Source organism: Tachysurus fulvidraco, chromosome 10, assembly GCF_022655615.1.
Source record: "Tachysurus fulvidraco isolate hzauxx_2018 chromosome 10, HZAU_PFXX_2.0, whole genome shotgun sequence".
Taxonomy (NCBI): domain Eukaryota; kingdom Metazoa; phylum Chordata; class Actinopteri; order Siluriformes; family Bagridae; genus Tachysurus; species Tachysurus fulvidraco.
Genome location: NC_062527.1, coordinates 18,670,260 through 18,685,182, shown reverse-complemented (window position 1 = coordinate 18,685,182; position 14,923 = coordinate 18,670,260). Strand labels below are relative to the sequence as shown.

The 14,923-nt window shown below is 38.6% G+C and overlaps 1 long non-coding RNA gene and 2 gene segments (V, D, J or C); all 3 read right to left on the bottom strand.

Moving 5' to 3' along the window:
• Positions 1-992: 992 nt before the first annotated feature.
• Positions 993-1,611, bottom strand: LOC113657975. The segment is given in 2 exon segments: positions 993-1,446; positions 1,557-1,611. Coding segments are annotated over 2 exon segments (423 nt in total).
• Positions 1,612-2,113: 502 nt separating this feature from the next.
• On the bottom strand, positions 2,114-4,333 carry LOC113657973. The segment is given in 2 exon segments: positions 2,114-4,012; positions 4,123-4,333. Coding segments are annotated over 2 exon segments (411 nt in total).
• Positions 4,334-7,410: 3,077 nt separating this feature from the next.
• LOC125145760 lies at positions 7,411-14,375 on the bottom strand. Its single transcript, XR_007144197.1, has 6 exons — positions 10,391-14,375; positions 8,830-10,302; positions 8,436-8,486; positions 8,159-8,347; positions 7,844-8,003; positions 7,411-7,761 (listed from the first exon to the last, which is right to left on the bottom strand). It is a non-coding gene; the product is annotated as an uncharacterized LOC125145760 (long non-coding RNA).
• Positions 14,376-14,923: the final 548 nt, after the last annotated feature.

The following is a 14,923-nucleotide window of genomic DNA, read 5'->3' as shown; positions in this document are numbered from 1 at the left end:
AAAAAAAGTGAGGATACAGGGCTCTGAGGTCAAGAAGGTGCAGGAGTTTAAGTATTTAGGGTCAAATGTCCAGTGTGGCGGGGAGTTTGGAAAAGAGGTGAAGAGTTGAGTGCAGTGGGTTGGAGTGAGTGGAGAAAAGTGTCAGGAGTGTTTGTGTGACAGAAGATTGTCAGCAAGAATCAAAGGAAAGGTGTACAAGACTGTAGTGAGAGCAGCTCTGCTGTATGGGTTAGAGACTGTAGCAGTGAGGAAAAGACACCAGGCAGAGTTGAGGTTCTGTTTAGGAGTGACGAGGATGGACAGGATTAGGGACAAGCACATCAGAGAGACAGCTCAAGTTGGCTGTATTGGGGACAAGGTCAGAGAGGCTAGATTGAGATGGTTTGGACATGTACAGAAGATGGAGATGGTTATATTGGTAGAAGTATGTTGGAGATTAAGCTGCTAGGTAAGAGGTCAAGTGGAAAGCCAAAGAGGAGATATATGGATGTGTTGAAAGAGCACATGAAGGTAGGGATGTGGTAGTTCAGTGGTGTTAGGCTACTGATTGGAAGGTCATGGGTTCGAACCCCAGATCCACCAAGCTGCCACTGCTGGGCCTTTTAGCAAGGCCCTTAACCTTCAGATGCTCAGTTGTAAGTCACTCTGGATAAGGGTGTCTGCTAAATGCCATAAATGTAAATGAAGATAATTCATGTATTACCAAGGATTGAGATAAGTGGGACAGATGATTTGCTGTGGCTACACCTAGCAGGAAAAGCCGAAAGTGGAGGAAGAATGTAAATACGTGAGCACTTATATCATTGGTATTGTGTATACTTCAAGGGCAGTAATCATATTTGGTTATTTAAGTTGGAAGATAAAGATCTTTAGGTCTAAACCTAAATCTGTCAGTTTTGAATGTATTTCATGGAAATATTACATGATAAAAACTCAACAGTCATAAATTCATAATTATTGGGTGATCATGAGTTAGTGTGATGTTCTTCTCCTCCACAGAGTGTCATTGTGTCGTATCACATCCTCCAACTCAGCACCTGCAGTCGCTCCCAGCTGCAGCAGTTCAGTCTCTCTACAATCTGACTGAGGGAGGTTTTTGTACGACTCTATAACACTGTGTGAACAGATAGGTGCTACTGATGTAATGTAAACACTGACAGTAGTAATCTCCTGCATCTTCAGTCTGGACTCCACTGATGGTCAGAGTGAAATCAGATCCAGATCCACTGCCACTGAAACGAGCTGGAAAATCTGACTGTCTCTGATTTGCGAACTTAATCAAGAATTTAGGAGCTTCTCCAGGTTTCTGCTGATACCAGTGTAAGTAGTGACCATTTGAGTTACTGTACACTGCCTGACTGGTTTTACAGTTGATGGTGACTGTTTCTCCTGGAAGAACAGATTTCACTGCAGGAGTCTGAGTTACTGTGACTTGACCTCTGCATTCTGAAAAATACACAATAACGCAGCATGAAACTGAAATATTCTAATAGAAACAATAAGTGTATTAGTATGAACAGATGATTGTAGAGATAAAATATGAAGCAGTGTCTGACCTTGAGTCCAGAGGATCAGTGTCCAGATGAAGACGGGGATCAAAGTCATGGTAGCTGTGGGTGAAGTTGCTGTAGCAGCAGCTCTCAGTCATGAAGTGTTAAAGTCACAGCACTATAAACACTCCCAGATCACTGAAGCATGTGCTGCCAATGCAAAGTGTCCTCTAAGTATGGAAACACCTTTACCACATTCCCCCAATCTTACTGTCATTCTCACACTACTACAGAGTTATTGTGTGGATTTGTATTTGGAGATGTAGAAGTGAGCAGCATTAAAAAGTTATTCTTTACTATCTTTATGTCATGTATATTGTGTTTCTGACTGTAGAGATGAATCTCATCACTAATCCATCATTCAGTGTTATTTCTCCTCCAGTCTTCTGCAGTGTGTACAGTACACTGTGCTCCAGAGTCAGACGTTTTTACTGAAACATCACTGAGTTTAAACAGCAGAGTGACAAAGAAAACTAAATAATGAACACATTTTCATTAATCTTCAAGGTTAAATAACAATTACTGAACTGTGTGTGTGACCAAATATAAAATATCAGCAACACCCTGACCCTCAGTAAAGAACGCTGGGAAGAGGCCGAGGTGTTCGGCTGTACCGTCTCCCACCACGACACCACTCAGGTCGCCTCGTTCAGAAAGAGCCGCTGTGAAGTCCACTAGAATTCAAGTGTACACTTTAAACCATGCTTAGTAGTCTGAGGTGATGTCAGTGTGTAGCTCTGCTGAAATAAAGCTTCTATGTAGAAAGCAGGTCTCCTTCTTCATGAGTGAAGTGTCTTTGTCAGCGATTTGGAACAGCACCTTTAACAGCAGGTCGAGTTCAGCACTGTGTGTTGTGCTTGAGTAAGTTTGGCTGAAGAACCATGAACATCTGCTGAAAGTGGTGATCTATTCTGAGTCTCAGAGCTGTTCATGCAAATGTGTGTGTGTGTGTGTGTGTGTGTGTGTGTGTGTGTGTGTGTGTGTGTGTGTGTGTGTGTGTGTGTGTGTGTGTGTAACTCAGTAAATCTTCCTCTTTATGTATTGAGCAGGATCACTTTCACTTCTTATTTCTCTTATTGGTCAGAATTTGCATCAAACAATTAAACATTTCACAAATTCCAATAAAATACATTAAAGAATAAACTGATGTAAAAAACTGAAAATAATCGTAGAACAGATTTTCTTTCATCACTTTTGGATAAAGCAATAAAACATTCATTCAGGGACAAAAACAATATTTAACTGGAGGGGAAGTTTGTGTAATGTGCTACTTCTAATGTAAATGAAATGTCAGGAAGAGATAGAACATTAGTCAATGATCATGGATAAAACTGGGTCATCAACAGGATGAATAGAGAGATATAATAGAGAGACAACTCCATGCTACATGTCTCCTGACTCAATAAAGCAGCAGACTGGAAGGAGACCTGAAGCAGAGGACAGCACAGGAAGTAGAAATGTACTATCTGTCACAGGGATAATTACATTTACAGGATTTGGCAGATTTCCTTCTCCAGAGTGACTTCCAGAATTAGAAGTGCTTTGTAATCTCCAACAAAACACATCCTCATGGTCTAATAAAATATTATGAAGCTAAATCACTGTTAATGATGAGTCAGCATTAGTTAGTACAGCAGTACAACAACACTAGATGAGGAGATTTAGAGAAATAAAGTTCTCATTGTAGTGTTTGGTGTTTGAATGGAGTTGGTCTTTTTTGGAAATAGAAAACCTGCAGGCCAAGAAAGAGAAGAGTCTTAATGCAATATGAGGAGAGAAGGTGAGATGGTGTAAGTAAAGAATTCTCCATCGAGAGAACAACATATTGACATGGAGAATCATCTCCACAGGATGTTCATCAGAATCCGAGACTTTCTTGGGGGCAGGATTAGGGACAGAGACTGAAGGAAATTACAGATTATCCACTGAACCACAATAAATTTATATAACTATAAATTTTACAATTTATGTGATGGACTGTGTTCAGTGTGATTAAGTTAGTGTGATGTGGTTCTTCTCCTCCACAGAGTGTCATTGTGTCGTATCACATCCTCCAACTCAGCACCTGCAGTCGCTCCCAGCTGCAGCAGTTCAGTCTCTCTACAATCTGACTGAGGGAGGTTTTTGTACGACTCTATAACACTGTGTGAACCAGTAGCCAGTGATGGAATGTTCACTCTGACAGTAGTAATCTCCTGCATCTTCAGTCTGGACTCCACTGATGGTCAGAGTGAAATCAGATCCAGATCCACTGCCACTGAAACGAGCTGGAAATTCTGACTGTCTCTGATTTACATATTTAATCAGGAGTTTAGGAGCTTCTCCAGGTTTCTGCTGATACCAGTGTAAGTAGTTACCACCATGCACTGCCGGACTGGATCTACAGTTCACGGTGACTGTTTCTCCTTGAAGAACAGATTTCACTGCAGGAGTCTGAGTTACTGTGGCTTGACCTCTGCATTCTGAAAAATACACAATAACGCAGCATGAAACTGAAATATTCTAATAGAAACAATAAGTGTATTAGTATGAACAGATGATTGTAGAGATAAAATATGAAGCAGTGTCTGACCTTGAGTCCAGAGGATCAGTGTCCAGATGAAGACGGGGATCAAAGTCATGGTAGCTGTGGGTGAAGTTGCTGTAGCAGCAGCTCTCAGTCATGAAGTGTTAAAGTCACAGCACTATAAACACTCCCAGATCACTGAAGCATGTGCTGCCAATGCAAAGTGTCCTCTAAGTATGGAAACACCTTTACCACATTCCCCCAATCTTACTGTCATTCTCACACTACTACAGAGTTACTGTGTGGATTTTACTTTTAGGTTTAAATGCATAAATAATGTGAATCAGAGAGAATTTTAAACTTGATAGATTTGTTTAATATCCTGGAAATTTGTGGTTGAATTTCATCATTAATACACTAATATTGGACAGTATGGGGGTGTAATTATTATTGCAGCTTTTTGTATTTAACAAGTAAATCAATAAATTATACTATATACAAAAAATAAAGTATATTGAAGCAAAATGCAATTCTGATTATTTTTTGTGAAATATTTTTAGTACAGTCAATAAAGGTGTTATTTTTATTCTATCAGGAATGACTGATTTAGGTGAAAAATCATTCAAACTTAAAAAAACCATAAGTATATTATTTCAGTACATTATGTGTGTGTGTGTGTGTGTGTGTGTGTGTGTGTGTGTGTGTGTGTGTGTGTGTGTGTGTGTGTGTGTGTGTGTGTGTGTGTTCACTGTAGTGTGACAGAGGTTTTTGTACGACGTCTTCATAGGAATGTATCATTGTGGTACACTTTTGGTGGAGGAACAAAACTGTCTGTGGGCCGTAAGTAACCTGTTTACTAATGACTGAAATGGAGTGTGTTCAGATTAATGACTGAAATGGAGTGTGTTCAGATTAATGTCTGAAATGGAGTGTGTTCAGATTAATGACTGAAATGGAGTGTGTTCAGGTTAATGTCTGAAATGGAGTGGGTTCAGATTAATGACTGAAATGGAGTGTGTTCTGGTTAATGACTGAAATGGAGTGGGTTCAGATTAATGACTGAAATGGAGTGTGTTCAGGTTAATGACTGAAATGGAGTGTGTTCAGTTTAATGACTGATATGGAGTGTGTTCAGGTTAATGTTAAAATGTGTAAAATATATAGTTGATCAATATTTTCTTCAAATTTTCTCTTAGTGAATGTGATGTTTGTATAAAATCACTGTGTTTCTCAAATTTCTCTTATTTTAGAAGTATCATAAAATGTGTCTGACTTTAGTGATAATATCTCGCTCTAACTGAAATAACATTTATATAACTGTTTGTGCAAATGACTGTAACAGAGTTTCACTGAATTATTCTAGTTACATTTAATATCTCAGTGACTGTGACTCTATAAACAGATGTCCTGAAGACTAGAATCAATTTATTTAAATAATAAATCTGTCATTTGAAAATATTTATATATAATTTACAAAATATTTGTTTCATATTTCTAATTATTGAATATACAGTATAATTAATTTAAAATTGTCATCATTCATAATAATATAAATAATTATAGCTGTAAGATGTAAAAGTATCTGAATTGAATGTGAAACGTTTGTGATGCTCCACTGATCTCAGTTCTGCTCTGTAAGATATAAAGGGAAGTGAAACACACACAGTGAGCTGAAACAAAACCTGAGTGACTGACAGCTGTCCATTCCTGTCTCACCTCTCTCTCTCTGTGTGTGTGTGTGTGTGTGTGTGTGTGTGTGTGTGTGTGTGTGTAGGTGACACCCAGCCCAGTGTGACGGTGCTGCCCCCCTCCAGTGTGGAGCTGCAGCAGGAGAAGGTCACACTCGTGTGTGTGGCCTACAAGGGCTTCCCCTCGGACTGGAAGTTGAGCTGGAAGGTTGACGGCAGCAGCTGGAGCTCGGGGGAGAGCCGCAGCGCCGCCGTTCTGAACGCGGACGGCCTCTACAGCTGGAGCAGCACGCTGAGCCTCCACCCGGATCAGTGGAGGAACAAGGTGGTGACCTGTGAGGCCTCCAAAGACAACCAACCTACTGTGGTGAGCACAGTGAACACAGAGCAGTGCTCAGAGCTGTGAGCTCACACACACTTTACTCAGCTCACCTTCTACTGCTTCACTGTGTGCTACATGTGGCCTTTACTGCTCAAATCATCCACTCTCATCATTTCATTTGTCTTATTAACATGTGAGCTCACACACTCCTCACTTTAACTCAGCTCTTCTTCTTAATTATCACCTAAATATGTGTTAAGTGTGTGGATCGCTGCAATGTCCTGCTTAGAATCATTAATAAAAGCTTTTGAATCAGTAAACACGGCTGTTTTACATTGTTGATTATACACATCTTACACAAATCACCAAGGAATCTGTCTCAGTATCTGCTGTAGAACCTGATTATTCATGAGAAAGACATCTGATAATAATAATAATAATAATAATAATAATAATAATAATAATAATAATAATAATAATAATAATTTACTCTCACTTCGGAATATAGGTGTATAACCTTGGGGACTGGTGTGATGGGTCTGGAAATGCTGTTACACTAACTGTATTAATCACGACTCAACTCCTGTTTATTTCTAATTCTAAAAATACTTCCTACTTCATCAAAGCAATTTAATGTTAACACTTTGCACAAAGTCTATCAACATATTCACTTCTCAGTGTAGAGTAAATTATTGTCATTTTGAGCATATATGGCTAAAACAGTACACAGTGAAATTAAATAACGTTCCTGCAGGAAAATGGTAGTACATAAAGACTCAGAGCTACAGAAGACAACACAGGACAAGGGCTAATAAATAAATAAATAAATAAATAAATAAATAAATAAATAAATAAATACAAGCTCTTTAACATAAGGTGCATGCGTGCAGCCTAATGCAAATAGTGTAAGACAAAAGACAGAGACGGACAAGAGACAGTTTATAGATAAAATACAACCCAGTCAAAAATTTGATCTCACAATGATGTCACTATGAGCTCACAATATTCTCATGGTGCGGTCATAATGTGAGTGTCACAGTGAACTAAAAGTGTAACCACGCAGAGCTCTCAATGTGTGCTCATACTTTGTTCACAACATGAGGTCACTGCACAATCACAGTGCACTCATACTGTGGTGGAAATATGAGGTCACTGTGTGCTCATACTGTGATCACTGTGTGCTCATACTGTGGTCACTGTGTGCTCATACTGTGGTCACTGTGTGCTCATACTGTAGTCACTGTGTGCTCATACTGTAGTCACTGTGTGCTCATACTGTGGTCACTGTGTGCTCATACTGTAGTCACTGTGTGCTCAAACTGTGGTCACTGTGTGCTCATACTCTGGTCACCATGTGCTCATACTGTGGTCACTGTGTGCTCATACTGTGGTCACTGTGTGCTCATACTGTGAGATCACCATATAACACCACTATGCAATAATTGTGTTAGTTCACTGTTATCTAAAATTCAGTTAACTCAAACTTTTACACCCACATTCTTTATTTCCATCAATAAAAACAAACAAACAAAAAGTCAGCTTTTTCCTTTATTTGGTTTCCTTTTCAGCCTGGTGTTGGCGTTGGACAAAAAATTACTACTTGGCGAATACATTCCGCGTCTGGTGTTGTTCTGGTGGTTACTTTTAGCTTCTTCACCTCTATTTCATTTTGTTTGTGAAAAGACCTGACACATTCTAAAAACACAAAGAGCAAGGTGTTAACATTACAATTTCTATAGCAGCATCCAGATGCACAAACCAAAACTTAAACACTTACTTTTCAAACATGTCAGGAGCACAGGTGGCAACACCTTCTTCCCATCTTTCCCCGTTCTGTTATACAGACAGAGAACATTGTCTGACGCTATGCTTTTTAAAGCCTGTCTCACCATCTCACCTATACTGGAGCTGCCGTGAGTATGGATGAGATAGTGTACCTGACAAAAACATACATAATATTGTCATGATTAAAATATACCAGGCTTCAACATTTCTTTTACATGGTATCTGCTGAAAATAAATAAATAAATAAATAAATAAAACTGTGGCTTTGTTGTAAAAATAAACGCTAAATTGATATAGTAGTACTAACATAAAGCTCTCGATAAGAAGGCTTCAAACGTTTCAAAGCTGGAGCACTGTTGTTGTTTAAAAAGTTCCTCATGGGCATCTTCTTCTGCCCGCTTCATGAGAACAGACTTAACTTTTGCCAAGTCATTCATGATGACAGCTTGTCTCTGTTCCAGCATTTGAATTTGTTGGAGTATCTTAGTATTCAGATCTGAAAAATTGTAAAGTTAGATTGTTATATAGCAAAGGATGTTTTATGTCTGTATAAATAAATAATGTCTAATTGATATATCACATACCAAACAATTTCTCCATGGTGACTTTGCATTTTGTTTCCTTTGGTTCCTTCCCTGTTATCAAAATTACATACATAAGGTCAGTGAAATTGCATTTATCTAAATCATTTACTGTATATTGTTTCTCTATTTATTTTTCTACATCAATTAAACCGTTTTTTCCCTGATCGTTTTATCCACAATGCACATGTAGGTGGTTCACTTTAATTGTTTGGTACAATGAAAAAAAAAAAAAAACACACACACGCACACACACACACACACACACACACACACACACACACACACACACACACACACACACACACACACACACACACACATTATTCATAGTCTTTGGATCAAAATCAGGATAACATGCAATAAAAAATGCAAAAACCCTGCCTTACTGACTTACTTGACTAACTAATCAAACTGAATGCATGAGCGGTATAGGCGCTACCGCATTGTATTCATCTTTATCAATCAAGGACAAAGGTATCATGATTGCTTTATGTCCCAGTCGAGTGGTGTCAGTATGTAACATTTTAGTGTGATTCCGAAATCCTTTGAATATGCCAATTATTCTGGAGTCACATGGCTTAGTGTACAAAGGTTCCATTCTGCAAAAAACCTCACAAAAAATCAGATTTTCTTGAACTCCATGTATAAGGCAGTAGCTATCATTGGTCATTCTGTAACATTCTTTTGTCTTTGGCGTACCAGAGTTAACATTTGATTTCTTAGAACTTGATATTGCTTGCCTCTCTGCCAATCTGTTAGCTACTTGAATCAGTGGATCACTTGAACCGCGGATAAACCTCTTGATTTGACCCATATTGTTCTCAAACTTGTACGCTGAACAATAGTGTAATGATCTGTTGTAATTTGCAACATCAGTGAGATGTAGCAAGCAATGCACATTATATGAGATGAAACTCATGCTATACAGGCTGCTACCCTTTTCAACAAAATATGTTAACAGCTCATCTGCATAATCACGATGCTCCATTAGGTTTTCACTGTACAAGATGCGCATTCCAATACTAAGTGAAAGGAAGTGAATATACTTCTCCTTATCGAGAACATATTTCAAAATCACTGGTCCAGTATAAAGCAAAAATGTTCGGAATTCAGTTGCTTTCCAGTGCTTCAGTTCATCTAACCCCCTGGGTTTCCTATTGAATTCAGGAGGTATGTAATGTCGGACAGCTTGATGAAATTAAGTAATTGTGCTAAGATGTCCAGCCGATAATCTATGGGCCAAAGGTCCTTCTTTCCACAGCATCAACATTCGCTTAGTCACTCCTCGATCTACACAATGCATGGGATCTATTGGGAACTGCCTGATCATATCAATGTCCAGATTCAAAAGAATGCTATCTGTTTTGTGATGTTCAGGATTTGTCTTCTGTCTAAATGACTCATTGGTTCTGAGATTTCCTTTATACAAAAAAAGCATTTTGCTCTCATGAACTCCCTTTACATCACAAAAGTCACAGCCATAGCGGCCATTAAACTGAACTATTCCTTTGATGAGGGCTCGTGCTGGTGCATCACATATGATGTTTTTGAGGACAATTCTCTTCCCTTTAAAGCCTGTTTCCATCAGTTCTTGCAGCTCCTCCATAAAATCCCTCAAAAACTCCAAATCATTTGGTTTCTTTGCTCCAGAAAACAGAGCAACAACAAAAGGACTGTTTTTCACTTCATCAATGTTGATGACAGCACACTGAAGTGGCCACATTGTGAGGTTTTTGGACTTGAAATATTCATCAATAAAGGCCATCAATATTCAAAGAAATCTCAAAGTGGTCGTATTTTGAAGTGTCTTGCTCAGACAGAGTATGCGTAAGACCTTCCTTTAATCCAAAATATGTGTATTTGCCACCTATCAAAAACAAGATTTTACAGTTCAGTGGAATTTCTGAATAATATTGCCAAATGAGTGCATGGACATTTTCAAAGTTAAAATATACCTGATTTTTCTGTTATTCTCAAACTGCCAGAACGAGGTGTTTTCAATAGTGTTCGTCCGTCTGCTGGAACATCAATGTCGTGTTCCTTCAAAATCTTAAGCAAATGAGTGAGAGAGGTCATGGAGATGTTGAATTTCATTGCCCACTCAGACAGCTTTTTCTCCAGAGACAAAGCTAGCTCTGAGTTACTTTCACTGGTAACATCCATGGAATCATTTAGTCTATCAATTTCATACCATAGCACTTGATCTTGCATATTAATTATGGTATTCTGTTGTGATTCTGAATCATACTGTTCTTGCAAGTCTTCATTTAGATGCTGCTCCACAACATTCAGCATATTTCCTGAGTCGTCTGATGAGTAGTCTGATTCAAGTTCTCTGGAGGAGTGTTCACTATCAGAAGTGTTTTCATTTTTTTTCTGTAGAGCCTAAATGATCTTTTTTGATTTTCTACGAACTTTTTGTTGCTGTCTTTTCAATGCCTTAATTTTTGTTTCCAAATCCTAACAGGCCAAAAAGAACTTCTGTATTAGTAAAACATTATATGAAACACATACATCTTTTACAAATTATTTTTGTTTGAGAGGACAACCTTAGCCACTCTCACTGATTACTGTATTTGATAATTGTTTAAGAAGTCTTCTTTGGACAATTGTTGTGTAAAGAAAGTGTGTATCATAAACTACTTTAAACTACACTTTTGTAGATCTACACTTTACATTCTTAATGATGTGGTGTTGCCTCTGATATCTGGGTAAAGTTGCTTGTTATGTTAATAAGAGGATGAATGTCAGTCACTTTGAGTTTTGGTAAATGGGAAGTGACGTTGAAGCTTTTAACATAAATCAGCTCCAGTTCCGCAGATAGAAGTTGTTGTTAAAAAAAAACTAGTCATATAGCGTGGTGAAATAAGGCTTTTTATCTTTAATATGAGTGTCTAAGAGTAGGCGTACTTCATCTTTTTATCCAAAGAGCAATGATAGTTTACGCTATTCCACCAGTGCAGCATTCTTGCTTACTGTTGTTTTACAGCGCTTGTTAATTATTGAAATATAAGTATAAATAAAAAAAATATTATATATTGAAATATAAAGTTAGTGATGTTGTAATGATCTGACATAACAGGCCTAACAATTCACAAATTCTGATAGGCAAACTAGCTGCAGCTAGCAGTTTTGGTGTGATTACTGAAGGTAAAATGGCTGGTATACATGTACAGTAGCATGTGTGAGCAGTACTCTGCTAAAAAAAAAAAGACCAGACCACATTGCACATCTAAAAGTATGTAAATAGGCCACTCACCATTTCTGCGGTGTAACAATCCCATGCACAACTTTTTCTTCTTCTTTAAATGTTTTATGGTGGTTGGAAGACCAGCTTAGATGGTGCATTTAAAACCACCAACTGGACCGGAGTGTGAAGCATTTACAATGAGCTCATGCTTTACACACATGCTGAGGATCACAGTATGAGGATCAGATAAACTCACATTGAGCTCACGCTTTACACACATGCTGAGGATCACAGTATGAGGATCAGATGAACTCACATTGAGCTCACGCTTTACACACATGCTGAGGATCACAGTATGAGGATTGTGTGATGTCACTGTGATCATCGCATGATCTCACGTGTTGAGTGGGAATATACAATGCAAGTCATGACAGACAGATAACAAGACAGATACATGAAGATAGCACTGATCAGTATGACATCTGATGGTGTGTGAAAAGTTCTTTTTTTTGTAGCAGGATCCCAAAGAATGTAGAAAAAAATAATGTGCAACGATTGCAGACTGAGTGTAAAGGTGTAAAGGGAAGAAACTGTTACATAGTCTGGTTGTGAAGACCTGAACGCTTCGGTACCTTTTTACAGACAACAGGAGTGTGTAGAGTGTGTGTGAGGTGTGTGTGGGGTCCTCCACAATGCTGTTGGCCTTGCAGATGCAGCATGTGGTGTAAATGAGACTGCTGATGATCTTCTCAGCTGCCCTCACTATCTACTGCAGGGACTTTGCAGAACATGCAGTGATGCAGCTGCTCAGTAAACTCTCATTAGTCAGCCAGTAAAACATGATAATGATAGGGGTGGGAGATGGGCTTTCCTCAGACTTTACAAAATGTAGAAATGCTGCAGAGCTTTGTTCTTGGTGGAGCTAATGTTGAAGAATCAGATGGGATTCTCTGCTAGGTGAACATCAAGGAATTTGGTGCTCTTGATGATCTTCATGGAGGATCTTCAAGTAAATCTTCATCAGAGCATGGCCACTCTGCTTTCCTGAAGTCAACAATCATCGTTTTTTGTTTTGCCCATGTTCAGAGACAGATGGCTCTATATGAGGCTATTAGCTGTTTTCTCTCTTCTCTGTATGCTGACAGTTTGTTCTTGCTGATGAGACCCAGCACTGTCGTGTCATTGGTGAGCTTGATGATGTTGTTTGAGCTGTGTATAACTGCACAGTTATGAGTGAGCAGAGTGAACAGATGTGACCTGAGTGTACAGCCCTGAGGGGTCTCAATGCTCACTGTGGTGTAGTTTAGTGATGGTGCTTTTTGATTTGGACTGACTGAAGTCTTCCAATAAGGAAATCTAAAATCCAACTGCAGAGGAAATTGTTCAGGCACAGCTTTTCAGTCAGATGTTGAGTAATGATTGAACTTAATGCTGAACTAATGCTATGAATAGAATTCGCACAAATGTGTCATTTTGACAAGGAGGTTAAGGACCAGATGGAGGAAGGTGATGATGTCTGTGGAGTGGTTGTGATGATAAACAAACTGCAGAGGGTCCAGTGAGGGCGAACACAGGGTCTTGATATGCCTCATCAAAAGACTCATGTAGAGATGGGTGTTTGTGTGACTGGATCAATGGATAATCATTGAAGTAAGGACACCAAAGATTTTTTTGGCATCAAAACAATGCACACAAACAAAACTGAATGAAAATCAGTCTTTGTGAGCAGGATAGTTTAGATGGAGTGTGTGTGGGGTCAGAGAGAACAGAAATGAGTTTGATAATCAGATTCCTTATATGTGGAAATCTGTGATGTTTTCAATTGGAACAGTAAACACCATGACTGTAGAAATCTACAAAACCAGAGACTGAGACCAGATTAATAACAGGATCAAAATCAGAGACTGTACTGAGGGTAGGATTAGTGATAGACACTGAAACAAATGTAAAAATTATCCATCCAGTCTGAGTTATCATGAATAACAAGAATCTTTAAAACTGTAAAACTATTTATCTTACAGTAGTGAACGTGGAGGACTGTGTTCAGTGTGGTGTGATGATTATTGAGTGATGGATCATAGGTATTATACATTGGGGCTGCTTTTCTTCATCTGGATTGGGTTGAGCCGACGAGGGCTGTACACAGGAAATGTCCAGCTAATCTGAGAGAGTTAGAATACTTTTCTAAATGAAGAATGGTCAAAATATCTCTAAATAAAGATTTATCACTAAGTTTATTGACTCTTGCCTAAGACGATTGAATGCAGTTATAAAATCTAAAGGTGCTACAACTAAGTGTTAGTTTAGGGGTGTGCACACTCATGACCAACTGATTTTATTTTAATTTTAACTAAAATGATTCTTACTGTTTTTCACTTTCATTTATGGCAATTTCACAATAAAAGTAAAAAAAAGGTTCTGACAATAATCTAGGTTTCATTTGGTTTGGTTTGGTCTAAGACAGATATATCAGACCTGCAATCAAGATTTTTTTCACAAAAATAGAAAAACTATTGTGTGAAAAGACTGATAGTTCTAATCCTAAATCTGTCTGTTGTGAATGTATTTGATGGAAAAAAAAATCATAAATACTCAGTTTTCATATATTCATGATTATTGAGAGATGTCTAATGTGAGTTGTGAGTTAGTGTGATGTGGTTCTTCTCCTCCACAGAGTGTCATTGTGTCGTATCACATCCTCCAACTCAGCACCTGCAGTCGCTCCCAGCTGCAGCAGTTCAGTCTCTCTACAATCTGACTGAGGGAGGTTTTTGTACGACTCTATAACACTGTGTGAACAGGTGGGTGCTACTGATGTAATGGTAACTCTGACAGTAGTAATCTCCTGCATCTTCAGTCTGGACTCCACTGATGGTCAGAGTGAAATCAGATCCAGATCCACTGCCACTGAAACGGGCTGGAAAATCTGACTGTCTCTGATTTGCAAGCTTAATCAGGAGTTTAGGAGCTTCTCCAGGTTTCTGCTGATACCATTGTAAAGGTTGATTACCCCAGTCTTGATACACTTGAGGATTAGTTTTACAGTTGATGGTGACTGTTTCTCCTGGAAGAACAGATTTCACTGCAGGAGTCTGAGTTACTGTGACTTGACCTCTGCATTCTGAAAAATACACAATAACGCAGCATGAAACTGAAATATTCTAATAGAACAATAAGTGTATTAGTATGAACAGATGATTGTAGAGATAAAATATGAAGCAGTGTCTGACCTTGAGTCCAGAGGATCAGTGTCCAGATGAAGACGGGGATCAAAGTCATGGTAGCTGTGGGTGAAGTT